General features: G+C 48.7%; 1 protein-coding gene across 1 annotated transcript; it reads left to right on the top strand.

Annotated features, from left to right (window-relative positions):
• Positions 1-343: 343 nt before the first annotated feature.
• On the top strand, positions 344-25,532 carry CDS2 (CDP-diacylglycerol synthase 2). The gene is made up of 13 exons (XM_068421459.1): positions 344-456; positions 12,678-12,820; positions 13,794-13,890; positions 14,301-14,398; positions 15,598-15,737; positions 16,634-16,692; positions 17,441-17,523; positions 17,906-17,993; positions 18,319-18,387; positions 18,920-19,072; positions 19,369-19,488; positions 20,101-20,204; positions 20,895-25,532. The coding sequence occupies exons 1-13, from the start codon at positions 394-396 to the stop codon at positions 21,022-21,024; spliced, it is 1,347 nt and encodes a 448-aa protein (XP_068277560.1). The 5' UTR covers positions 344-393; the 3' UTR covers positions 21,025-25,532.
• The last annotated feature ends 366 nt before the right edge of the window (positions 25,533-25,898 follow it).

Below are 25,898 nucleotides of genomic sequence, written 5' to 3' on the forward strand. Positions count from 1 at the left end.
CCGTAAGGAAAGCTCGGCGCGCCAGTTCCTGACAGGAACTCCAGGCCTGAGTGAAAACCAGCCGCGATCTCCTCTTTAAGACAAATCTGTCACGATTCTGCCAGCGCTCGTGAACTTGCCGCGCGCGGGGCTTTCCCGATCGCGATATGACGCGTCCGGCCGCCCTCCTTCTCCCCGGCGGTAGCTACGCACTTGCACCCACCCATCATGGCGCCGCCGGGCGCACATCCGGGTACACCTGGGCGGAGCCAGAGCTGGGAAACCCCGCCTCCGTGTCCGTCCCGCGACGCCGATTGGTCGGCAGCTGCGCGCTGCCCTCGCCCGCCCCCTGGTGGCCGCGGCGGAGGGGCACAGCGGCATCGGCGGCGGAGCGGCGGAGGGAGCGGGGCCGGCATGAGCGAGCTGCGGCAGCGGCTCGGCCGGGAGCCCGGCGGGGCGCAGGAGCCCGAGGAGAAGGTGCGATGCGGGCCGGGGAGCGGAGGGAGGATGCTGGGGAGCGGGGCGGCGGCGTTGAGCGGGGATCGGCGGCTGGGGGGAGGACGCGGGGGCCTGCGGCGGGCTGGCTGCGCGGCCTGCACACCGCGGGGGGACCCGCCGCCTCCCCTCACCGGGGCCGGGGCCGCTGCGGCGACCCCCGTGCTGCCCCGCACCGTGATCCTGCCCCGCACCGTGATCCTGCCCCGCACCGTGCGCGTCTGCCTGTGCTCCTGCAGCGCCTCGGGGGCCCATCGCTTGGTTTATTTGCCCCCCGCCCCGCCCTGACAGCCCCAAAACCGGCCCCGAACGAGCAAAGCCCGGCGCCGGGCGGAGTTTCTGCCCGTGGCTGGACAGCCGGTCCCGGATCCCGCCTGCTAGGAGCGCGGAGATCTGGGCGTAAATTGGTTTTATGGGGTATCTAAAGTCGGGGGGTTGTGACAAAACCCCACAGGTTCCTTTGGGGAAGACTTTGGTATCCCCTAAGTCATCCCTAAATCAACACCCTTCCCCGCAGTGGGATGCAGGGTGTCCAGCCGTAGTTTAACAAGATTTAACGCAAGCCATGAAAAGAAAACCCGGCTCTGTTGTCCTGTAACGTCTCTTCTATTCCAAACCCAACCCCAGTTGGATGCTCCGAGCTTGGCAGTCGCTCCGTGACTCATGTCGTCACCCTTGTCATCTTTACTCGTGCACCTCCGCAAAGAGGAACAAGAGGAATAAGCAGTCAAGAAAAACTTTGTGAATAATGTTTGCGGGGTCACAGAGAGCAAAAACTGGCAGGCAAAGCGGTTCTTCACTGCGTTGGTGTTTAATTTGCATATCTTGGGAGCAACCTTGTACTTGTCCATTTGCCCTTAGTAGCATCATATTGATGTTTCCTCTGCTAATGCATGAAGTACACAATTCAGAGCAGCGTGAAACCAGCAGGCAAAATGGCTTTTGCAATTTAAATGTGACATTTAATGCTGTTTTGAATGCCAGTTTAACACCTGCTAGGAGCTGAACAGTCAGGTTTGAGGAAGCTTTATTGTTCTGATGTGATTAGAGAGGGAACCGGGACAGAAAGCGCTGACAGCATCGAGGATGGGTTGCCTTGATGTAGATCTGAAGTTTCTCCCTTTTTCGTAGCTTACATGAAGCTGTCTGACATCCAGATTTACTGACCCGTGCTAAGAGAGCAATAAGATGGCTCCTATTTTGTTGTCGTTGTGTAGAGGGCGAAGCTGTTATCCTCTAGATAAGTACATTTGTCTCAGTTGGAATTTACAACAGAAAAATCTTCAGGGACTTTTATATTCCAGAACTTGTGGGAGTTGGAATCCGTCCCTCAGCAGCCTGGAAGGACCAGTACTGCTTAACTGGTACGCAAACAAACTCCCTCGGCCACGCTGCGATCTTGCTTTAGCTGCTTGTGATGCGTTCCTAAAGAAGGTCAGAGGGCCGCTATTTTGAGTGCAATCTTGTTATCTCCAGGCAAGTATGCTTTTTACGTACAATGAACCTTCTGAAGGCTTTGAGGCAATGGCTTGAAGTGTCCTCACTAGAGAGAGGGAACATTTATGTCATCCTCATCCGAAAGCAGCTCAAATGAATTGCAAGAGCCAAAAGAAAAAAAAAAAAGGAAAAGGAAAGATGTTTCCAAGCAGTGAAGAAGAGCTCCTCTGAGGTGCTGAACGTGACGTCTCTTAACAATAGAAAGCAGTTACGGGAGGCAGAGAATTTCCTGAAACTGTTAAAAGCAAGTCTGGTAGGAGGTTACCTGGTAACAGTAATCCTGCCATTAGTAAAACCCTACAGCGTCGTGCTTTCCGTGGCAGACTTTTCTTTCCTCCCCTGAGATCGAGCCATTGTGTTTTTAACGCTCGGGAAATGCCTGGCAGAGCCTGGGAAGAACATCAGTGTGAAGCCAACGCAGCAAAACTGCTCGTGCGCGTCCTATTTATCGGTGGTCTGTGCCTGCCCGGTGCGTTGCGTGCAGGTATTGCTGTCGAGAGGGGAGATTCCCCTTTCTGCTTTGTCATTCAGTTAGCCTTGCCAAGAAAAATCATTTAGCAATGCATATTGTATTCTACAGAAACCCTCGTGTCTTCTGCAAAGAGCTCTCAGCCTATTAAAAGAAATGAGTTAAAATGAGATGTAAACATTAAGGCTGGTTTTGAGATTAGACCTGGGAAGGTGTATTTTGTACTTGTTCCCACTTTGCTGTTTTGATAATGGAAAGAGAGAGGCTGGTTTCACTTTCTGCTCCTCTAACCCTTACACAATGTCGCAGCTTTGATGTTTTCCTCCCCACTGGCACAGGGCAACGCTTATAGCTGAAACCGTGCTGCTTCAGTCGAGACCGTCGTGCCAGAACATTTTAAAATCGATTTTTGTTAAAACCGTTGTGCAACACACAATCTTCGTCTCAAAGGAACAAGGCAACATCTGTTTACTCTGGTCAGTGAACTCCCTCTGATCTCTCCAGTGAAAAAACCAGGGAAACTTGCTTGTTATTTGTGCTTGGTACCCATTTTCTTAGCCTAAAGGACTTTGATGCTGTTAATTGTTGCTGTTAGTGTGTAGACATCTGAGATTAGAGGATTGAAACAAGTTCTAGTTTCTTGTTACCTTACAGATCCCATTCTCCCTTGGTCTTTGTAGACTCATTCATCATCTAAAACCAGAGGTCAGTGCCTTCTCGCCTGTGCTGTCTGCATCCCACTAAATCACATTTTCTCTTCCAGCCTCCAAAGAGAACAGGAAAAGTGCAAAAGAAAAATGTTTCACAATGCACGCAGAGCTCCTGAACGCTTCTGCTGCTTTAATGGGATTTTAAGATCGTTGCTCAGTAGCGGTTTGTACTTCGTGTGACTCGACAGTGAGGACAGAGGGTCTTTCCTTTTCCGTCCTTCTTTTGCTAGGACGTTGCACTAGCAGTTATGTGAAATCAGGGGAGTCTCAGACATCCCATGGCCTAGTCCCATGGGAGGAGGGCAGGTCTATTTAGAGGCAGGCTTATCTGGGCTGCCCATCACACCGCAATGGCACTTCTGGCTTTGTTTACCGACCCCTTTGTCACTGGCGGTCAGTGTCTTGCTGGAAAATACCGTCCCTTTTAAGAGAGGTGGCAGCTGCAAGAGCAAATGGAAGCGGGCCCCGCGGCCGCTGTGCAGTGGCCCATGCAGGTGGATCTTTCCAGCGTTCGGCACCTCGTGGCACCCACAGCAGCTGGGCACGCTCGTTTCTCATGGGAAAAGGGGTGACAGTGACTTCAAGTTGCTTCGCTGGTACGAGGCCCTGAAGAGCGGCATGAAGCGTGCAAGGGTGAAATGTTTCTGTACTTACAAAGGGTTCGATGATGAGGACTCTTCTTTCTCGCCCGGTTTCGCAGTGGGCTGATGATGTGACTTTTTATCTGGCTACATCTGTATCATGTGGTACAAAAAGTGAAAGATTCTGGCTTCCAAACCTCGTGATTTCGCGTGCTTCCAGGCATTTTGCAAGACTTCCCTAGTGATTAAAGCGCTTTGACGATGCTGAGATAAGTAAATGCCGGGTGTTTGAACGCTGGTGCTGACAAATAACTGTCCTTTAGGTCTGCTTGGGAGGGTGAAGGGTGGATGTGAACGGCTGCCTGGTGTGCGCTGGGGAGGATGCAGCAGGTCTGATTTTGGCGTTTGGCTTGGGAGAGGGTGCAGGACGTAGGGAAATAACAGTGCAGGCACTCTGAAGGTTTAGGCAATTTCAAATCCTGTTACTTCACAGGTCACAGGAGAGCTCCTAGGAGCTGGGAGTTTGTGATAACAAGATGAGGTTCTTGTAGGACCAAAACCAACAAACCACCGCAGCGCTGCCTCTCTTCACCCACGATTAAGAGAGGGAAAAGTACAAGTCCACTTCCAGACCCACCCCAAAGACTTATTTTTTTAATAGCTCTTAATATTATTTTAGCCTTGATACCAAGCATCATTTGCTTGGCTTCTGCTGAAGCATGAGCCTCATTTATTCTTGATAGATGCTGGCAATCTCTGGTCTGATGTGAGAATACATGTCAGCCTTCCTTGCTGTTTGATGCTCAGCTTTACGTGTGCCTGCTGACAGGAGGGCATTGTTGTCTGTAATTGTGGCCATGAGAAATTGGACTGATCGCATTTCTAATGGAGCTCATTATAACTGGCTGTCAAATTTAGTACCTTGGCCAGCTTCTGGCCTGCCCTGGAGCTGAGGAAAGAGCTGCGGGCTGCTCATCGTTCCCTTTGGATGGTGGTTGACTCGTCTCCTTTTTGCACAACGCGCAGGCACTGAACTGCCCGTTTCCTTGCTCATTCGTGGCGTTGCCAGAGAAGTTTGATCCCACGAAGATTTTGTCATTTTAAGGGTTGGATGACTCCGCCTCGGGCTGTGAGTAGGTCCTTTCCTTCCCAGCCTGCACGGAGCTGTGTGCAGTGATAGAGTGAGCACGGAGACTCTCAATGTTCAGGTTAAACCCCCCGAGTACACATTGCTTTTCTGTTACTCAGCCCTTTGGGTAGTTTCCTATCCTTATTTAATGACTAGATGATTTATTTCTGTCTGGTCTGGAGGGCTACACAAGAGAGTGTCTCTCCTGGCAGTATCTGAGTCGCCGTTACCTCGAGGCAGATTGCTGACCTGTTTTCTGAAGTGTTCCCACGGGGTCTTAGTGGATCTGGGAGCTTCTTACCCAGTTCCCTCTCGCTGCTCCAGCGGTCTCTCCTCGCTCCCGATCACGTCTTGTGGTTGTGTACGATAAGGTCGGTGTAGCGCAGGGTGATGGAGAGAGGCCGTGGCACAGCCACAGCTCCCGATGGATATTCACGCTGTCTTTGACCCCCTCATTGCAGGTTGAGGTCAGGGCTCTTGCTCAGACAAGCTGGTTTGTACACGAACGGCGTCTCTGCTTGCAGTGATGTGCTGGGGGTGATTCTGGTGAACAGAGGGATGTTTGGTGCTGGGAGGGAAGTTGTGATGAGATGTTTGCGTTTCTTTCCCCAGCGGGGAGAAAAACCAAGGACGATTTCACTGTCTGTCAACCACATACCACACATCAGGTGGCAAGAAAACCATTTTATCCTTCTGCTTGCTTTTAAAGAGCAGTGATGTGCACCAGAGGTAGACTACCCTTGGAGATAAACCCCTTAGGAAACCAACTTACGTGAAGGTGCAGTGTTTCCAAGCAAATCCATATTTCCTTTATGAAAGAAAAGATGACTGCCACTTTTCTTTGTATTGGCCAGGACACATCTGCAGGAATTTGGGACACAAAATTATTACTGTGCCTGTCAGTAGCTCTTGTTTTCCCCCAAAATGTGGTCTGTGTTAGCATGTGTCCCTCCTGGTGATCTGCCTCACTTAAGTTTTCTCTGATTTATATTTTCCAGGATTATAAAGGACCATGAGGATTCAGAGATTTCTCTTTAGAACAAGTCATGTGATAGTCTGTAGGTTTATGATGATAGCTGTGACTTCAGAAAACTACTGATTTGGGGTCATCAGGATTACATGTAAACATACCAGTCCAAGTCCTACATGGCTCCTTTCCTTGATCAGTTCAAATAAAACCAACGGGATTGACTGGTAGAGAAGTGTGAACAAGATTGTGGTACCACCTTATAGTCAGCACATTAAATAAGATTTTTTTTCCAGTTAGGTTTTGGAAAAATATGTATCACTCCAGAGGAATTGAGGGTCAGAAGCCATTGGCCTTGGCGTGATGCAAGCTCTCATTTCGGAGGACAAAAATAGACTTTTCCTGCCCTAACCTTCCCACGCGAACAGTGTCCCCGTTGCTGCAGAGCTGCTTGTTCTCCCTCTTGCTTCTCACAGCTCTTCCAAATAACAACAGATCGAAATGTCTGTGCAGAATCGTGCAGACACAGCTCCGAGGTGGGCCAGCGTCTCTCAGACACCAATTCCAAGAGGCACTTAGGAGCTTTGCTTTCTTGGTTCTGTATGTGTTTGTCTCTGCAGGGACAACAAAGTCTGCCAGTTCGGTAAAAGCCACGACGGCAGATCCAGGAGAACTCAGCACCGAAGCCTGTCTCCAAAACATCTCCATCACACGTTTCAGAGCGGGAGGCAGGTTCCTTTCTTAGCAGTAGGAAATTCTGGGGGAACGCCAGAACCAGCAACCTATTTTTGTGCTCTTTTGTATACAATAGCTTCTCACAAGGACTTGGAGCCTGATGCATTTACCTTCTTGATTTCCTGGAATAAACAGACCTTGGAGCGGGTGCCGTGGTGGGGGCCAGGCAGAGGATTAATTGTGCCGAGTGAGTCACAGAGATGGGCGACTTTGCGTGAATCATATTTGCTGACACTGAGATCAGGCTCTTGTATCAGACTGTTGTTCTGCTAAATGCAAACTGGGCAGACCTCTGACTGCATCCCACTGGCGAGCTGAGCTGGCTTGTGTCCAAAACAACGCGGGCGGCTTCGGGAACGTGAGGTGGCAATGGGAGTTTTCTTAGTTATCTCATCCACTTTGCAAACATTGATGCTTTTGGTGATGTTCTCTGCTTATGGTCTCCATTTTTAGGCATGCCCTAATTTATGTGCGTGCTTTCAACTGGAATATGTTTTTTTTGGGATGGGGAAAGGAGCCCCATAGAAACATGAATGAAAACTGACCTTTGCTTTTTTGAGACAACAAATGGATCGGGCACCACTAGATGCCAGCTTGGTGGGATATCTTGGGGACATGAGATACTTGAATTTAATTGCCCTGCAGTTAACTTCACAGCCCAAGAAGTTCAAGCACTTTCCCCTAGACCAGCACCAGGACGTGAGCTACTTTGTGCCCACTTGCAAAAAGCCAAGTGCTTTTTTGGGACCTTAGTACAAATCAACCCTGGACACTTGTTTGCTTCTTCCTTCTAGCGTTAATGTCTCCAGACTTCTCTCTCTTCTTTTACCCTTCTGAGCTTGTAAACCTCTAAAAGAGAAGATCCTATAAGTAGGGAGTAATGGGAGGATTTTTTGCCTTGATGTCACCTTGAGGACATCACCTTGGTGGATCTGTCCGAGGTGGGTTTGGCTGTGGAACAGCAGCCATTGGAGATGGGCAGGTGCCGTGTAGGTAAAGCAGTGAAGAAGGGGAGAGGAGCACTGAGCAGACAGTTTTCCTGGACGTAGGAAGTAAAACCACTTTTAAAAAACATTGAGATTTTCATAACTGAGGCCACTGGGTTTGTATCCATTAGACTAATTATGTTGGCCTTGATCCTGCAAAAGTGCTCAGAGGTGAGAATAGGAGAGGCTTTAGTACAGTTGGTCCCTGTTGTTCTAGCTGTCAATTTTATTGTGTGAAAAAGCAACTCTATTTTTCTCTTTAGCAGTGTATTAGCATTTTCCATCACTGCTTTTTGTTAAAATCTGGCAGGAAATCTAAATAAAACAGCGCCTTGCTTCAAGAAAGGTGCACAAATAATGGGATTTCTTGATCTAATTTAATCTACCAGCATTGAATACTTTACTGTATCTCTATATTGGGCAGAAAATTTTTGGCAGGGAGATAACTGACTTGTTTCTGTGACAACTGAGATCATGTCAGGGATACTTGGGCAAAAAAAAACGACCGCTCACAGCTTCTGCTGCAAGAAAGTCATTTAAAATGTGAGCACAAATTCCTCCTGCTTGCAGGAGCTAAGCTGTTTAAAGGAAGCTAAGATGACTAATTTCTCCATGTCTCTTTCTTTAGGGTGATAAAATGTTTGTTCACAAATGTTGCTTAGATCTACTGATTTCACAAATATAACAAGCAAGGAGGGATCTGGCTTTCTTTCCTCCACCTGCCCTGGTTCATCAGTCAAGAGAAACAGCCCTCACAGAGATCTGTGGGTTTTACTCTTCCTTCTCATCATGAATTGTGTAGAAATGAATGAGTTAGGATAAAATGTATGTTTCTATCTTGATTTTAGTCGTGCATTACTTATTCCCTCGATTCTTTAAGAAGCCTTTAATATCAAGATGATAAATTGAAGAAGGAGCGCTGGGCTTGCCTACGGTGCTGGACAGGCAGATTTGCACAGAAAAGAGCCCTTCAATTTAATAAAACCATGTTGGTAGGAAAAGCCAGTAAAAGCTACTGCATCTAATTGCTTACCTTCTAAAAGAAATGGAAAAATAAAGCCAGATTCCAAGGTAACTGGAGGGAAAGTTTGCTTTGCTCTTACTAATGGGTTTTAATTGTTTCCCAGCACTGCATCACGCACGCAGATTTCTAACATCTTGGCTTATATTTGCACTGAGTGCTCTGCCCTCCTCCTGCCTGGGAGGAGAGAGGCAGAGGGAATATCAACACCTAACAGAAAAAATTGGTGTGGTAAGAGAATATGGAATAAATACAGCTGGAGACAGCTCTGTCCCAGTGCAGGAGCACCAGTGGAAAGCGGTGGGACTGCTGAAAGGTGACGGGGCTGCGTTTGCTTTTGGGAAGCATCTGGTTCAGTGAGAGCCTGGTGCAAGATGGAAGCTTTTAGGCACCAGCGTTGTGCTGTGTTAGTTGCTGCCTCAAAGTCATGGTTGGTTCAGGCGTGATCAGATGGATGTGAGGATCAGTGTGTGGCTAAATAGCTTTGGTCATAGGAAGAATCTAAAGAGCAACCAAAAAAATGCAGAAAAAAGGTCTGATGAAGGGTCAAGGAGGGAGTATGGTCCAGTGGCTGGGAAAGGAGACAAGTCATGATTTCTGGGTTAACTTGCTGCAAGTCTGAGTCTCTCCAGGCTTTTGTTTCAATGGCAGAAATAGGAGAAAACAGCACAGAAGAGGCATCAGAAACCTGGTGTTTCTTAGGGGAGCAGCAGAATTGGTAACAGAATACCATCGATTAGACCCAGCTCCCCTGAAACGCTGTTTGTACTGACACTGCAGGACACTGTGTTTACAGCCTGTGGCTTAACACAGCCCAAACCTGCTTTGTGGGAAGCGTTGCTGTCTGGTTACCCTTCGGGGACAGGATCTGTCTGGCTCGGGTGGAGGACTAGTGAGAGAGCAGTGGAAATGTGCGGGAGGGTGTTACCAAGGCAATGCCGCAGCTGGATTAAGTAGCCCAGAGCAGGGTGCATCATGTTCAGGCTTAAACAAGTTATTTAGCAGCCTGCTCAGCTGCTTAAACTGGTGATTTGTAGCCTGATGGTTGCAATTTGCATAAAAGGTATAAAAATAGCGTCAATTACTGAGTCCTCTCCTATATCTGGCATGATGTCCTATATAATCTCAACACTCCCATTTCAGAGAGGGATCTAAGTATGGAGGAGAGCTGATTCCCGACGCTGCTCAACTGTTTTCAAAGTGAAGATGTTAAAATCTATGTTAGTCCTCACTTCCATCAGGGAAAATGTTTTCTTCCACCTCCCATCAGGCTAAAATTGAGCAATCAAGACACGTAGCAGGAATGAGTCCTGCTTTTTATGTTGAACCCTAACAATATCCCTTTATCTTGACAAACCTCTTGATTGCCTTCTTTGTACTCTTTGGAAATACCGTGGCGATGTTTGTTGGAGCTGTGGGGGTTGCGTCCCCGTTGTGCAACCTCTCCGATTCCCACTGGAGAGGATGAAGCGGGGAGCAGCGGGACACGTTGCCGTTGGACTGATCCAGTGAGGCTTTGCTCCTGCTCCTGGAGCCCCAAACACTTCGCAGCACGAGGTTTGGTTTGGCACTGCGCTGAAGTCGGTGGATCAGGTAACTGGTGATGTGGTTTACATCAATTTAGCTGCAATTAGGGCAAGAAATCATCGGCTGGGTTGTGCCAGTGTTTGGGACTGCCCATTGCAGCAGCTGTTGGATTAGCTCGGTTGCAACATCGAATTCCTCTGTCTCTTGAGCTACGCAGTTGCTTTCATCCTTCATGTTCTTGGCCAGGAGTGGAAGGGAGGAAGGCATCAGTGCTCTTTCCCTTTCTTTTGGTCTCTGAGCACTTTGCGAAACTTCTGATCCTCTGGGCTCTGGACAAGGAATAATTTGCCTGCTTTGCACTTAGCCCTGCAGCGTTAGTGCTTTGGGGAATAAAATGCAGGGATGCTGGCTCGGATCTGCCTCCTCGTTTCAATGCCTGGTCCTTTTATCGCATGGCTGGCGAGCCTGGGACTCGCAGGAGATGATGGATGCTTGGACTGCATTAGAAATTCTGCTTGAGGTTTTTGGTTTTAGCCTATACAGATGATGGTGGTTGCCCTAAGTACCCAAGCACTTCCTTGCCCATTTGATTTGAATCAGTCACATTAATTTTTCTTTTTTTTAGAAATGTGCAACAAGAGAAGAAAAGCTCCCATTCCTTAAACATAACGTAGAAGACCAGAAGGAGAAACTGAGTTTGGTCAGGCTGGAGCTGAAGCTTTTCTCTGTTATTTAGATTGCTCACAGGGGAATTCTCCAGAGAATCCTTTTCTTGGAGAAAGCATAGAGAAAGCATTGCAATGGAAGACACAGACTGTAGCTAAATACAGCGCACTGATTTCCCAACACTGCTCAAGAGCAGGGCCCCTGGCCTGTGCTCTGCTATAGGATGCCAAGCTCATGGTCTTCATTTTTCATCCAAGTTTTATCCAAGTTTTATCATTTCCAGTCTTTTTGCCTGCTGCCATTTGCAGCTGCCTCATGGATTTGATCTTCTGTGTGTTCCTGGATAAATGGCACTAAATCTCTCTGAAGTCCGAGGGACGAGTGGATTTAACTGACCTGATTAAAGGTCAGTTAAAAAACAGCTGAAGAAAAAAACACGTTGTGTTTCCTTACCACCTCCCCAAACCCACGTGAGTGCTGGCAGAGGTGTTTTGTTGTGTTTTCCTCTTCCTTCCCAGTTGATGGGAACGGAGAGAAGCGACATGGAGCAAGGCGAGGAAGAGACTGGTGCGATGGCCGGTGCTTCGCTCGTCCCTGGAAGTCATCCCTGACAACACCGTCGTGTTTTTAGCCGCCTCCACCTGACGGTGTCTGGCTGTCCTTGTCTGTTTTAGAATCTGGCCTGCAGCCATGGATACATCACAGCTTGGGGAGTAATTATCTTTTCCTGCCTTAAATAAGGGTGCTGCTCTAGTGAACTACAAATACCAGTTACACCAAACCAGTCCCAGGGGATGCTGGTTTTGGTGGCGGTCCCCCATCTCCAAGCGTGGGGCAGCGCTGCCTGGGAGCCCGAAGGGATGAAGTCGCTTTGTTTGCAGAGCTCCCGGCGTTTTGTCAGCGTGGCTCCCTCCTTGCTTCTCCTGCAAACACACTCTCTTTTCCAGGAGTTTTAAAATAGCCCCATGGGCTGAGGCCAAGCGCACGGGCTCTGCCTTGCCTGGTGCACAAGTGCTCCCCAGGGAGTGGTGTTTTCCTTCCTTGCTTCAAGGGCTGAGGAGCAGGATGAAGCTCTGCCGCTGAAATTAAGGTCAAAATGTGGAAATTTGGGGTTGTTCTCTATTCAGGAGCTGGACTGGAGGAAAAATTGCCACTGAGGAGAGGGCATGGGACTGCCTGGGAAGCAGGAGGTGGTTTGTAATCCTTTTTCCACCACTGGCCTGTCGCAGAGCCTTCAGTAACCTCCTGCCTCGCCTGTATTTATTTACCCCCTCAATACAGGACTTTGCTCTGGGCTGTGCTGGAGTGGTACAAGGGGAGGGGAAAGCACGTGGATTTCTTTGCAGCACATCAGGTTTCTTCTGTGGCCAGAGAGGATGGTTGGGCCTGAGCGATAAGCCGTGCTCTTCCTCTTCAGCTATTTGAGGATGGGCTCGGTGTTATTTTTAGTGCCCGCATGTAAAGTCTGTCTGGAAGCCTTGAGCGTGGCTACTTGGAGGCCTTTCCTTCTGTCTAATTTGGGCAGTGTTGCATACTTGGAGATCTGCCTGGGGATCGGGAGACCTTGTAAAAATTCCTGCTAACAAGCCGGTGTCCCTCAAGCACTTGCTGCACTTGGAGATACTTATTAATCAACTGCGAGGTGTCTTTATTCAGTGGGAACAGATCCTTTTCTGTGGCTGCTGCTGAGACTGATGGAGAATAAAACCCATCGTCCATGTCACGTGAAACACCTGATGTTGTTTCTCATGGGTATAACCCCATGTAATACCCAGAATGTTTTCTTCTCCTCTTTCTCTCATTTAGGCAGAAGCAGAGCGGTGGTGGGTGTTACATCCAGTGGGCTGGCGTGAGTTTCTTCACAGAGTGCCAGCACTGTGTCTAGTAAAGCTCTTTGTCTCTCTTGAACTTGCAGGAGTCTGAGTCTGAGAACAAGCTGGATGGAGAGACAGCATCAGACAGCGAAAGCAAGTCTGAATTTGGAGGATCGCCCCCGGTGCCGACATCGGATGACACTCCAGAGGTCCTGAACAGAGCTCTCTCCAACCTGTCCTCAAGGTAGCACTCGCTCAGCGGCGTTCCCCTCCGCTGCCAGGGCCCCTGTGTCTTCACTGCAGCTTTCCTAGCCCGGTGGTGGCTGCTGGAAGCTGAACAAGCAGCTCTCGGAAGCGCTGCGCTCTTGCAAGCAGGAAGGCGCCCCTGAGGCCACAGGAAACAGCAGATGATGGTGATGGTAGCGGGGAGAGCAGGGTGCAGCGCTCAGGGCTGTTGTGCGTGGGAGAGGACCGGTGGCAGAGGAGAGCTGTGAGAGGGCCGCCTCGCTGCGTGCTTGGTCTTGGCAGGTGAAAAGAGGCCTGGGTGGGGCAGAAGACAGTGCATTTACCTTTGACAGCACTCTCAGGAAAAAAGACTTCAACTGCAGTGGTTTTTAACCAGTAGTCTGACCTACTTGTGCAGGAGCGCAGGAGAAGAGCGTGCTGATAAGGACAAGGTTTAAGAACAAACTGGGAACGTTCTCTGCAGGCTGCTTTGGGGAAAAAAGCACCTTATTTAATATCACAGGAGAAGGCGTCTCTCCTGGGTGTGCTGCGAGGATGGGAGAGGCTCAAGGCAGGATGTTGGAGAGTAGCAAGGGTACAACACGCCAGGGCCCAGGGAGTGCAGAGAGGGGTTACGGTCCCCATTTTGTTTGAACTTACCACGCAGCTTGTCCAAGGTGTGGGAAACCTGTAGCAGAACAGGAACAGATGTTGTCCTGTCCCATTTCGCTGGCCTTGGAGATGCTCTGTGCCTGGCTAATGCTTTCTGCATTTAGTGAGGTTCGTAGCAGGGAAGACTGAGCTGAGCTGTAGCCTTGTAGCTGCTGTAACCAGGCCTTCATCAGTGGATCAAGGTCTCCCTGCAGCACCGAAAAGAAACTTGGGATGTCCAGGGCTCAGTTTCCTTCCTGTGCTGTGCAGAGAGCAGAAGTGCTGTCCTGCTTCCTTGCTTTGGTTTGACTTTCTAACTTCTTTCCTTCTCTGTGGCCTAGATGGAAGAATTGGTGGGTAAGAGGCATCCTCACGCTGGCAATGATCACCTTCTTCTTCATCATCATCTACTTGGGACCCATGGTCTTAATGACAATAGTAAGTGCTCCAGAGAGATGCTCTGATGTTCACAGTGATTGGGGGGAAGGTTGCTGGGACCATTGCTGGCGTGGGCAGCTCAGAGCCTCATAGTTTAGAGGTCCTTATTCAGCTTGCTGGATTTCTCTCTCCGTGGAGGAAACCTGGAAGGAATCTGTGACTGCCTGCCCTGGCTGTCAGCATTTGGCTGCAGTTGAAACTAATGCAAAGGATTGTTAGAAACCTTCTGCAGAGGAAAGGGGAGAAAAAAAAAACGTGGTGAGCTTCCCACGTTGGATTAGGAGACTCCTGCCAGACTGATAGCGACTGCTCAAGTATCTTTTGCTCTGCACATGCATGTTTTTTATCTCCTTGAGGAAAGAGATGTTAAACCAACATGTACTACAGGTTCCGCATGTCTTTTTGTGCAGGTGATGTGTGTCCAGATCAAGTGTTTCCACGAGATTATCACTATTGGCTATAACGTGTACCACTCATATGACCTGCCGTGGTTCAGGACGCTCAGCTGGTGAGTTAAGGGGGCTGCTCTCCTCCCCAGGCTTGTGTGCAGCAGTAACGCTTCATCTCACTGCAGACAGGCAGCACGGGGATCGTCTGGCTACCTCCAAACCAGAGACCATGGCATTGCTGTGTGTCGCCCAGTGTCATGTGTTGGCAGCTCTTCTAAAGGAAAAGCCCCCACAAATCTTGATAGATCAATAGCTCGAAAGAGCCTGTATTGGTAAAGTTTGTCCTGTTGTTAATGAAATGCAGAGATCTGAATCCCATGATCTGTGCAAGGGACAGCACTGACAGGCGTCACCACTTAGAGATGGTCATAGAATCACAGAATCACAGACTGGTTTGGGTTGGAAGGGACCTTAAAGATCATCTAGTTCCAACCCCATGCCACAGGCAGGGACATCTTCCACCAGCCCAGGCTGCCCCAAGTCCCATCCAACCTGGCCTTGAACACTGCCAGGGAGGGGGCAGCCACAGCTTCTCTGGGCAACCTGGGCCAGGGTCTCACCACCCTCACAGCAAAGAATTTCTTCCTGATATCTCATCAAAATGTTCCCTCTTTCAGTTTAAACCGTTCCCCCTCGTCCTATCACTCCATGCCCTTTTAAAAAGCCCCTCTCCAGCTTTCCTGTAGCCCCTTCAGGTGCTAGAAGGTCTCCCCAGAGCCTTCTCTTCTCCAGGCTGAACAACCCCAACTCTCGCAGCCTGTCTCCATAGGAGAGGTAGTTCAGCCCTCTGAGCATCTTCGTGGCCCTCCTGGACTTGCTTCAACAGCTCCATGTCCTTCTTAAGTTGGTTGTTTGGGTGGGATGGCACTTTTTGGGTGGTTGTGAAACAGGGCTGAACATTGGGACATAAGGGCTGGGGAGAGGGCAGGAGCAGCGCTTCCAGGAAGCACAGAGCGGGTGCTTTTAGGATGCACAAGCTGGCAGAGGCCTGTTGAGGAGTGCCACCTAAAGGCAGAAAGTCTTGGTGCAGCAGAAGGCCAGAACCAAACGCTAATGGTGTGATCCATCACAGAGTGATGCAGCCGCTGGTTTCCATGAAGGTGACATTTCTGAACTGGGGGAAATAAAGTTCTGGCTGTCACTTGAAGAAAGCCTGTTTGTACCAGAGCAATGTAAAGACCTTAGGGATCAGGCACTTTCTGTGTTTCTCCAGAAGCCTTTTAGGGTTCCTACTAACAAGCATCTGCATCCTTCACAGGTACTTCCTGCTCTGCGTAAACTACTTCTTCTACGGTGAGACTGTGACGGATTATTTCTTCACCCTGGTTCAGAGAGAGGAGCCCCTGCGAATTCTCAGCAAATACCACCGCTTCATTTCTTTCGCCCTATACTTAACAGGTAGAGACCACATTTTCTGTTGGTTCATCTTGTCTGGGCTGGAGGGAAGAAATCTCCTTGAACTGCTCTTGTCCTGAGTATTGTGTCCAATGCAGTGTCCATAGCAAATGATCTCTGCTCCTCAGTGGTGCTGTAACTTGGCTGCACGGTTAGAGCAGCGGCAGCAAATTGTTACAGGAGGCTTTGTAGAGGAAAACTCCATCACCTGTATGGGACAGCCAGGCCTGATTGCTCGTCTGTCCAAGTGTTAACTTGTAGGCAATGGTATTTTGTGACTTCCAAAGTAGTGTGTTTTCCCACTCTGCATCGCTGCTTTACTCAGGTAAAATCCTAAGGAGCTGTGCAGCGTCATGGTCATAAAGTATTTCTTACTGTTGAATCACAGAATCAACCAGGTTGGAAGAGACCTCTGGGATCATCGAGTCCAACCATGGCCCTGACACCACCATGGCAACTAGACCAGGGCACTAAGGGCCATGTCCAGGCTTTTCTTAAACCCCTCCAGAGATGGTGACTCCACCACCTCCCTGGGCAGCCCCTTCCAATGGCTAATGACCCTTGCTGAGAAGAAATGCTTCCTAATGTCCAACCTGACCCTCCCCTGGCAAAGCTTGAGGCTGTGTCCTCTTGTCCTATCACTAGTTACCTGGGAGAAGAGGCCAATTCCCACTCCACTACACCCTCCCTTCAGGTAGTTGTAGACTGCACTAAGGTCACCTCTGAGCCTCCTCTTCTCCAGGCTAAACACCCCCAGCTCCCTCAGCCGTTCCTCGGAGGTCAGACCCTCCAGACCCTTCACCAGCTTGGTCGCCCTCCTCTGGACTCACTCCAACACCTCAACACCAACACATCAACATGAAGATACATTCTCACCATTTACTTCTGTCTCTCATCAGGTTTCTGCATGTTTGTCTTGAGTCTGGTGAAGAAGCACTATCGCCTCCAATTCTACATGGTAAGGTTAAATGCAGGGCCTGGCTGCCCCCCGTTGGAGGCAGAAGAAGGAATAATGCAGGCTGCTTGAAAATGTTGTGTAGAGGAATACACGTCAGTAGATGCTTCTGTGCTGGTTGTGCATTGTAGTGCTGCCTGGAAGAAAAGTTACCATGAGCAGACTGTATTTTTAGGAAGCTGGCTCTGGCTGAATTTCCCTGCAAACATGTATTCTTTTATCTCTGCACTTGTGGATGCTATTAAGAAGCTTTCTGCAGGCTGAGAGGACTGCCCAAGGCTACTTGACTCCTGTACTGAGGGCAGATTGTCATCAGGGTTGATTGGCTCTGTCCCCCTTTTCCCAAACGTCAGTAAGGCACTGCTCGTGTTTGACCATCAAGGCAGCTGGTTTTGCTTTCCAGTATATTCAGCACACGGGTATGGATTGTGTGTCTATCAGTCTTCTTATATAATCAGAAGGCTGAGTGAGATGTATGGGGTGGGCTAAAGAGGATTTGGTCCAGCAGAAGTCTTCCCAATGAAGGTCACTCTGGGCTTGAGCTGAAGAACATGCCCATAAATTACTACAGTTGACTGTTCCCTGCTCTACGTGACTCTTGTGTTTGTCGTGGTGAAGGTGCATGCTAGAAGTGCACGTGTGCATGAGCCGTTCTGTGTCTGAGAGGTAGCTAACAGCGTCTGATTTCTCCAGCGATGCCTAGGGGCAGGGTCTCTAGGCAGGCTGGACTGCATGCTGTCTTCTCTTCCAGTTTGGATGGACCCATGTGACGTTGCTAATTGTTGTTACCCAGTCGCACCTCATCATTCACAACCTCTTTGAAGGAATGATATGGTGAGTTGCCCTGTGTTCTGAGTCACTTTGATTTCTGCAGCCTGAAACGAATGACCATGTTTTGAGTTAAAACTGTTCTTTTTTAAAAAAAAACAAATGGCCAAGGAGAAGGTGCTTCCTGTGAGGGACCAACCTGTTCAGAATAGAAAAGCAAAAGACTGAGTGATACCTCAGCGACTTAGGACTGCTACTTGAGCAGTAAGGAGATATACCCACATTTCCCTAGGAGCTTCAAGTGGTTGCTCCTTGCATTGCATTGGAGGGGGAGACGTTGATGTGATGGCACCGCAAAGCATCTTATGAAGCAGCTGCTCATGTAGTTAAGTCTTGGAGTTGTTTGATCTTGGCGCTTTCCAGTGGTTTGATTCTTCTCCCCATCTAGGTTCATCGTCCCCATTTCCTGCGTGATCTGCAATGACATCATGGCGTACATGTTTGGGTTCTTCTTCGGCCGCACCCCACTCATCAAGGTTCGTAACGCTTTGGGGGACAAAACACGCGTTTTCCTTCTTCAAGTCTTAGTCCTGTGTTGCCTCATCTCCAGTTTTGTGGCTTTTTGTGGGTTAGAAGCGAGCCTCCAGATTAAACTGGATGCACGTCCCACTCTTCGAGGCTGTGAAGTGAACCCTTTCAGACGAAGATGTTAGCATCAGGCTCTGACCAAACGTTTATTTGTTCATTGTTGGCACCAACTTGTATTTGCCTCAGCAATTCATGAGCAAAGAAAGGCTGCGTAGGTGTGCGGCGGTGTGCAGAGATGCTCAGTTTGTGATTCTCTCTCCCTCTCCCTGGCAGCTCTCTCCAAAGAAGACCTGGGAGGGTTTTATTGGAGGATTTTTTGCCACCGTTTTGTTTGGATTACTGGTGAGTAGCAATTATGGTGCTTATTTCATTGGTCTGCTGCGTGCAGGTCCTGCAGATGGAGCAGGGTCTCGAGGAAGTTTTTAGTCCCTGTTAGACCCTGTGACATGTTCATTACAATAATTATCCTTGAAACTTTCTCTCTGCTGCTGTTGGATAAATGCTGTGCATCCTCTCAAGGGCTGTGGGGGGAATTCACTCTTGGAATATTCTTATCTCTTTTCATGGTGATCTCTGAGTCTGGCTGTTTCCATCCTCTGAGCCGAGTGGCGCAGCCTGTCTCAGCCTGCTCATACAAGGCTCTGATCACTGCCTGCTGAACACATGCACTTACTAAACGAACACGCTTACTCCGCCTTTAGCTAATTACTGCTTCTCAGGGGAGTAATCTTCTTAATGAAGCTGGGAGTGTGGCTCCCTCCTCGCCGTGTCTCCTTGAGTGGCCTTTTCCCTTGAGACCGACTCTGCCACATTGCTCAGGAAAAATATTAATCCTGCTTTCTCTTGCTGCATCTCTTTTTCTCTCTCCTTGAAGCTGTCCTACGTGATGTCCGGGTACCGGTGCTTCACCTGCCCGGTGGAGTTCAACAACGACACCAACAGCTTCACGGTGGACTGTGAGCCGTCCGAGCTGTTCCAGCTACAGGAGTACAACATCCCCTTGGTGCTGCAGTCCGTGGTGGGCTGGGTAGGAATCTCTCTGTTTATTGGATCTTATTTATTGGGATAGGAACACTGAGAAAAGAGATCGGGGCTTTATTTTTATGGTCTTCAAAGGAACACGACAATGGATGATGGTACATCCAGAAAAAGGAGGAATTTAGCTCCATGTTGGTTGAAGACTCAAAGGAACTGTCCCAAGTCTGATGGGACATTAACCCACTTGAAAACCAACTGGTCTAAAGCCTGGAGAGCACAGAAAGAGGGGCAAGGGGTGGACTTTCTTACTGAAAATCCTTCTCTGACATGTTTTTCTCTCTGCAGAAGACAGTCCGGATGTACCCCTTCCAAATCCACAGCATCGCACTGTCTACTTTCGCCTCCCTCATTGGGCCGTTTGGAGGCTTCTTTGCCAGTGGATTTAAGAGGGCCTTCAAAATCAAGGTGAGGATGGTCAAGGTGATTTGCATTTTAGAAAGGAAAGACGAAATGGTTGCTACCACTCTGAACAGTCCCTGTGCTCCCAAGGAGTGGCTTTGGGAAGGGAGAGAAGGTTGGTTTGGTCGCAGGTAAAACGCTGGGGCAGGATCTAGTTTTTTGACTGAATGAGGAGAGAGCTTCAAATTTCGACTGTGATATTCTAAACCCCGCTTTGGTGCAGAACTTGTGGTAGAGGAAGAAAGACGCAGTCAGGAAATTTTGCAATCTGGGGCTTCCCTTGATGTCTTGCAGGCTGGTTTTACATATAAACAGTCTGTGTTCCGTTAAGATGCCTTGAAAGGCAAGACAGGGCTGCAAGAGATAAACATGAGCTTTCCTTGACCTTTGAGTGATAGATCTGAGTTAAGCCTTGATGTCCCTAAGGCACTGGTAGTCTTCATAAAAGAGAAACTTTTAAAACCAGGGAGAGATTAAACAAAATGTCTTCTTAGTCTGACTTTTGCCTTCTGGGAAGAATTAGAGCAAGGGTAGGAGTGTCGTGTGTAGAGGTACGTAGGCAAGGATGGGTAGTGGGCATTTGAGACTGCTGAATACAATCCCTTCTGCTTTGCACAGGACTTTGCCAACACAATCCCAGGGCACGGAGGGATCATGGACCGCTTTGACTGCCAGTACCTGATGGCTACCTTCGTTAACGTGTACATCGCAAGCTTTATCAGGTATTTCTTGCTTTGCAGTGAAGTTTGGGGGCCCTGTCAAGTTCAAGTGACGTACAGGCTTGTAATAAGAGACAGTTTTTGTCCCCGTGAGATTAACATCTAAAAATGCAAGATAAAGAAAGAGAGGAAATGGAGGCTTGAAGAAGAGAAGCATCTTTCAGCAGGGTAATGCAGAGCTGGAAGCACAACCCCCGTTTGCCAAGGTCTGTTATTCCAGTCTCTCTGAAACTCCTCCACGTCCCTTCTGCATCCCTGTGAACCCTGAGCAGGGTTTCCAGGGCTGAATGAGCGGAAAAAATATAATCTTGTAGCATTAACAAGTATTCTGTAGCCAAGCATAGAAGAAAGCCTGTAGGTGCATAAAAGATGTACTGAAGGAGCTGAGGAACTGTCTTTATGTGGCTGCTTTGATTTTTGAGGGGGGAGCATCTGCTGATAAGGGAAGATGCACAATCCTCTTGAAACAGGTTGGGTTTGGGGTGTTTTTTTTGTTTATAGTTTAGCATCCCATGACTTTTGAATCCATTTCCACATCTCAAGTGGACTTAAGCTCCCTGGGTAGCACTGGTGAAGGAGTGGCCAACATGGCTATTACTTTAAGCCTATTATTTTCATGAAATTGCACTTGAGTTCCCGGATCATTAAGACTTAGCAACGTGACTCATTAATAATGATCCTTTTGTGTTTCAGAGGTCCTAACCCAAGCAAACTGATCCAGCAGTTCTTAACCTTGAGGCCAGACCAGCAGCTCCACATCTTCAACACGCTCAAAGCACACCTGGTTGACAAGGGTATGTTGGGTAGTTTGGAGGACGCGTAGACAGCCGGGCGATTGGAACGGGACTGAAAACGGACAAGCCGCTTCGAGGAAATTCCTGGCTTGCCTGATGGAAGACAATAACAAGGCCTCATTTCACTGTAACTTTTCTTCCTTTCTCCGTAAACGTTTGCATTTGTGGTTTTTTTTAAATATATTTATATAGCTTTGGTTCAATGAGCAAATCCCGGGTTTGTAGCTGAAAAGGAATTAAGGCTTGGAAGGACTGTTGGGTGAAGTAGGTGCCAGGAGCCTTGTGCCAGGCTGCGTTCACGATGGCAGCTCTGGGGACCATCATTTTCTCCGGTGGTAACTGTGAACGCGACGTTCATTTCCCCAGGAAGCCACGTCGATGCCTGGGTGCAGTCTCCTTGCAGAGTGCATGGCGAGCGCGAGGCTCAGGTAGTTGGAAGAGGATCTTGTACTAATCCAGCCACATTTCCTTGGCCCAGCCAGGCACATGCATCTATTTTCACTTGCTGTTTTTTGCAGTGCCACTCACATTCCCCCCTTATGGCTGATATTTTGACAAATAAGATTTTTTTTAACCAATTAAACCAGAAATAGACTGAGGACAAGGAGTCAAGAAACTGGTAGTTGCTTGTGGGAATGTGCGAGGTTCAAATTGCTTCAAAACTGAATCAAGTAAATAGGTTTGAAAGAACATTGAAGCTTCATTGAGTAATTCCTGCCAAGTAAGAACAACCCTTTAAATAACTTGGGTCATTTTTTTCCCCGTCAAATAACCTCTAAGAAACATTGAACCATACTTTTTCAGTTCTCGATGGTTGGAAACCCCACACTGGGATATTTTAACTAATTTAGAGAGCAGTTTCCAACTTGGGGGTTTTTTTTCTGAAGTTTGCTGGCTGGGGCTCCAGCACCCCGCCGGTGTTCTCAGCTGGGTATTTTGTTTTTCTTTCAGGGATCATGTCTATCACCTGTTTGTTACTTGAGTTCTAGATGTCGTGCTGCTGAGTTTATCACGGTCTATGTTGCATTTCAGTCTGGGTTCATCTACCTGCAGGCTTCTGTCCTGCTTCAATTACTAAATCTTGTCATAAATAGTTTGTACTTAATAGCTGCAAGTTTTATCTACGTACTTTCCTTTATTTTGTCATACTTTTTTATTATTTAAAAATGAGAGCCCTAAAGATTGTAAATTTTTTTTTTTGTGATCAGATAGTGAAAATATCCCCGGCCTACACCTTACGCAACGTTCCCAAACACATGGCTTTGATTTTCCTTCTTAGTTTGTGCATAGGAGAGAGAAACTTTACCTTATTTTAACCTGGGGAACGAGTGACAGGGAAAGATAACACAGAAGTACCTTGGTGTTTTCAAACAGTTGCTGACATAAACCTTATACACAGACACCCCCCCCGTACGGAGACGCGTACATGCTGCAAGCATCGACGGAAAATAAAACAACCTGGAAATCCTTCGTAGTTCCTGCTCCGTATTCTGATTCTGCTATTGCTACAGGTGCCCTGAGTGAGCGAGAGAGCAGTTGGCACGTGTAAATACGTTAGTAGATACCAACCTCTTACATCTCTACAGGACTCTCTCTGTGTCATAAGCTCTGCTTCATCTCCCTGAACAGGAGCCATGGGGCAGAAGTTTGTGCCCGTTGTACTGCAAATACAGGTATTTGATAGCACAGATTGCGGAGATGAAGGGTCCGTTTCCACCAAGTATTTCCAACGTGGTGCTGGCAAAGCTGCTGGCTTCTGGCAGGAGTCAGGACCGCTACGACGGAGCCAGTTCAGGATTGTGTTTGGTTAATGCCAGTGGGGTACGTAGAGGCTTTCCTGGACTAGTTGTGGAGACTGTTCTCTTCCAGCTTGAATTAGGCAGGGATTTATTTTCTGTTGATTTACAGGATGTTGATCCAAGCCCCTAATTTGAAAATTGGAGGGGAGAATTAAGGTGCTTCCATCTTGCTTTGCCCAGGGAGAATATTTGGTCTGCGTTTCATGACGATTTGGCCGAGTTTCGCTAGGCAAAGTGAGGGCACCTGCAAGGAGTACCCGGGCTGGGAATAGGTGTGGAAGTGGCAGGGTTTTGTGTAGTCCCTGAAAAGTAGTTTGCCCTCTGGCGTCAGACAAGCCGGTGTTTTCTGGATTCTCCCTGCCCGTTGCCAACATCTGCCAAAATCCCTCGTAGTGCACTGTTGGGTCACAGAATCACACAGAATCACAGAATCAACCAGGTTGGAAGAGACCTCAGGGATCATTGGGGTCATCAGAAGAAACCATAGTGTTGATAAATACTACAGAAGCGTGCTGCTCTTTAGAGTAAGAAATTTTTCATATGGGTCTTTAGTCTCCTGCTCGTCTTGCTTTAAACCTTTTGTACCTCTTTAGTTGGAATTAGTGGGGCAAAAACCGAACACGAAGCTTTTCTGCGTGCTTTGGATTTGAAAGGAGGCCTCTTTGAAGGTGTAGTGCTGGATGTGGACACCGGAGGGCAAAGCAGTTGCATTTAGTGGCTTCCTAGGGCTGCGTGTGGGTGGCTTTCCTGATGAGCTTCCAGCTTTATTCTTGCTTCCTTTTCAGTTAAAGGGTGGCCTTCTGAGCCTGTTTTGATCCTGAAGGGTAAAGCTACGTGGGAAAGGGTTTAGCATCCTGCACCGAAGTGTAGGAAACTAACTGGGAACATGCAGCCATTTGAGAAATGGAGGAGGAAGGGAGGGAGATGGAGGTCGTTAAGATTATTTGCGAGCTGTACAGCTGACCTTGCTAAGAACTGGTGAGCACCGTAGCGTGTCCTCCGTCGGGCTGAGAGCTGTGGCTGGCAAACCCACTGCTACACCGCTGGTATGAATATATGTGATCGTGCTACTCGGCTCTTAGCGACAGCGTGCTGTCTGGGGAGCGTTTGGTGGGTTTTCCCATCAGCCCAGCCTGTGAGTGGCTTTAGTTTGCCGTAGATATTTCAAGTTAGGCTTAGAAAGTTAGAGGAATTGAAAAGCTGACATTACTGCCTCTGCCTGTCCTTAAAGGAGGTAACTGCGATGCCAGGGGACGTGTAGCAAGACACATTGCACCTCTTTTCATTGCATTAAGCCTTGCAGGACCTTGGTCGCGCTGCAGATCTCACAAGAATTTAGGTTTGGAAGGAGGCTGATGTGGCTAGTGCTGCTGGAGAGGCCAAACCGCCACCAGGGATGTCTAGGTAAGGCGATGCGGGGATGCTCACGTGAAGTTTCTCCAGCTGCAGGGCTCGAGCTCAGCGTCGCACAACAGCTTTTGTTCACAGTGGGCTCCACGACTGGAGAAGCTCCTCCTGCTTGTGCCCAGCAAGTGGGAAATAGCCGTGAGAGCAGACCAGCAAGGGGGGAGGTACCGTATCAGCCAGCGTGTGCTTGGATCAGAAGGAAGAGAAAAGTAGGGTTTGGCCGACGTGAAGCTTCCGAGGGTGTGAGTGCTGCCTGGCCAGGGACAGGCCGGCGTGGAAACCACCTTTCCATGAGCGGTCCCCGCTTTTCCAGCTGGAGCAGAGAGGGATGTGAGCGTATTTAATAAGCAGAGGGATGGCACGTGGCTAGAAAGGTGGTTTTGTGTAGCATGAGAAGCTGCTGTCCTGGTGAGGCAACTCTAAACGTTCACGACGTTTGTTTGCTGGTGGATGTTTTAGTGATGTGGGTTGGCTGCTGGTTTGATCCATGGCCTGTGCAGGCACGGCTGGGCTGGGTCTGTGTAGACGAGCACTTGATGTGCTCTGATAGGAATTTGCTTCTCCAGGTCTCGTTGCAGCTCAGATTAGTTTGCAGATCGGATGCACGGCCAGACCATGGCCTGCGGTGCTCGGCGGAACATCAAAACCAGGTTTCTACATACAGTGTCACGTCCTGTGCTGATCAGCACGTATTAGTTAGATATTCTTTGGGGTGATGGGCTCAGAAGTCTGCTGAGGCTGATCCAAAGGGGCAGCCGTTGCCTGGGGTTTATGGTACCCGGTGCGGCTCGTGAAGCTGGAAATTCTGTAGCAGCAGCTAACGCTTGGCACTAGGTTGTGAAATGCCGGTGTCTGATACTCCAAGGTATGTCTCCTGTGTCTGATGGGTGCAGTGAGTTCCCCTGAGCGTGGTTACGCTGGGATCCTGCCATCTCTTCCTTCCCCCGCCTCCTCTGACCGGCTCTGTGTGGCAGGAGGAGGGCGAAGCTGTGTGGAAAGCATCCGTACGGCCCATCCAGACCCTCCTGGGGACAGGCGCTTGTCACAGAAAGCATCGTGTGAAAGCTCCTGTGGTTCCTGCCCTCTGTAACCACCCCCCGGAGCTGCATTTTGTACTGCTGTGATCTTCGTGTGCTCCTGTTCTCCAGACCTGATGTGTTTCTTCCATCTGCTTCTTTCTCTGTGCATTGTTCTTTTGATTAATGGTTTAGCTACACAGGTAGAGTTGCCTTTCTCTGACCGGATGTCCAAATGTGATATATTGTATATTTTAAAGTATTTACCCTATTTATATACTATATGTTACTGTTAAATAAATATAAGTTCCATTATCTGTAGTGGAGTTTTATTCAGCGCTGTCGGCAAGGGGGGGAGATGCTGAAAACCTCCTTTCCCTGCTCTGCAAAGCAGATCCATCTGTTTTAAACTCCAGTTCCCCCATTCCTTGTGCCGTAGCTCTCCTTCCTCGAGGACCTTCCTAAGAGCAGACCTGGGTATGGCAAAGCCACACGTGATGGCTGCAGATGGGCTGAGCACACAGGCAGGATTGGACCATCTGTGTCCTGCACGAGGGACCCTTGTGTTTCCAGGGTGGTTTGTAGCGGATCAGATCGTAGGGGCCCATCTTGAGCAAAGATGAGGGAAGTGTTGGCACTGCTGTCCCCTGCAAATCTCATTTTACCCTAAAGATTTCATTT

This window comes from Nyctibius grandis, chromosome 33 (assembly GCF_013368605.1).
Source record: "Nyctibius grandis isolate bNycGra1 chromosome 33, bNycGra1.pri, whole genome shotgun sequence".
NCBI classification, from domain to species: Eukaryota; Metazoa; Chordata; class Aves; order Nyctibiiformes; family Nyctibiidae; genus Nyctibius; species Nyctibius grandis.

What these genes read in the sequence shown, in the direction of transcription:
- CDS2 (XM_068421459.1), top strand. Translation starts at nt 394, where the DNA reads ATGAGCGAGCTGCGGCAGCGGCTCGGCCGGGAGCCCGGCGGGGCGCAG. An exon ending in CGCAGGAGCCCGAGGAGAAG is followed by an intron (nt 457 to 12,677) that starts GTGCGATGCGGG and finishes TTGAACTTGCAG; the next exon opens with GAGTCTGAGTCTGAGAACAA. An exon ending in GCCGCACCCCACTCATCAAG is followed by an intron (nt 17,994 to 18,318) that starts GTTCGTAACGCT and finishes TCTCCCTGGCAG; the next exon opens with CTCTCTCCAAAGAAGACCTG.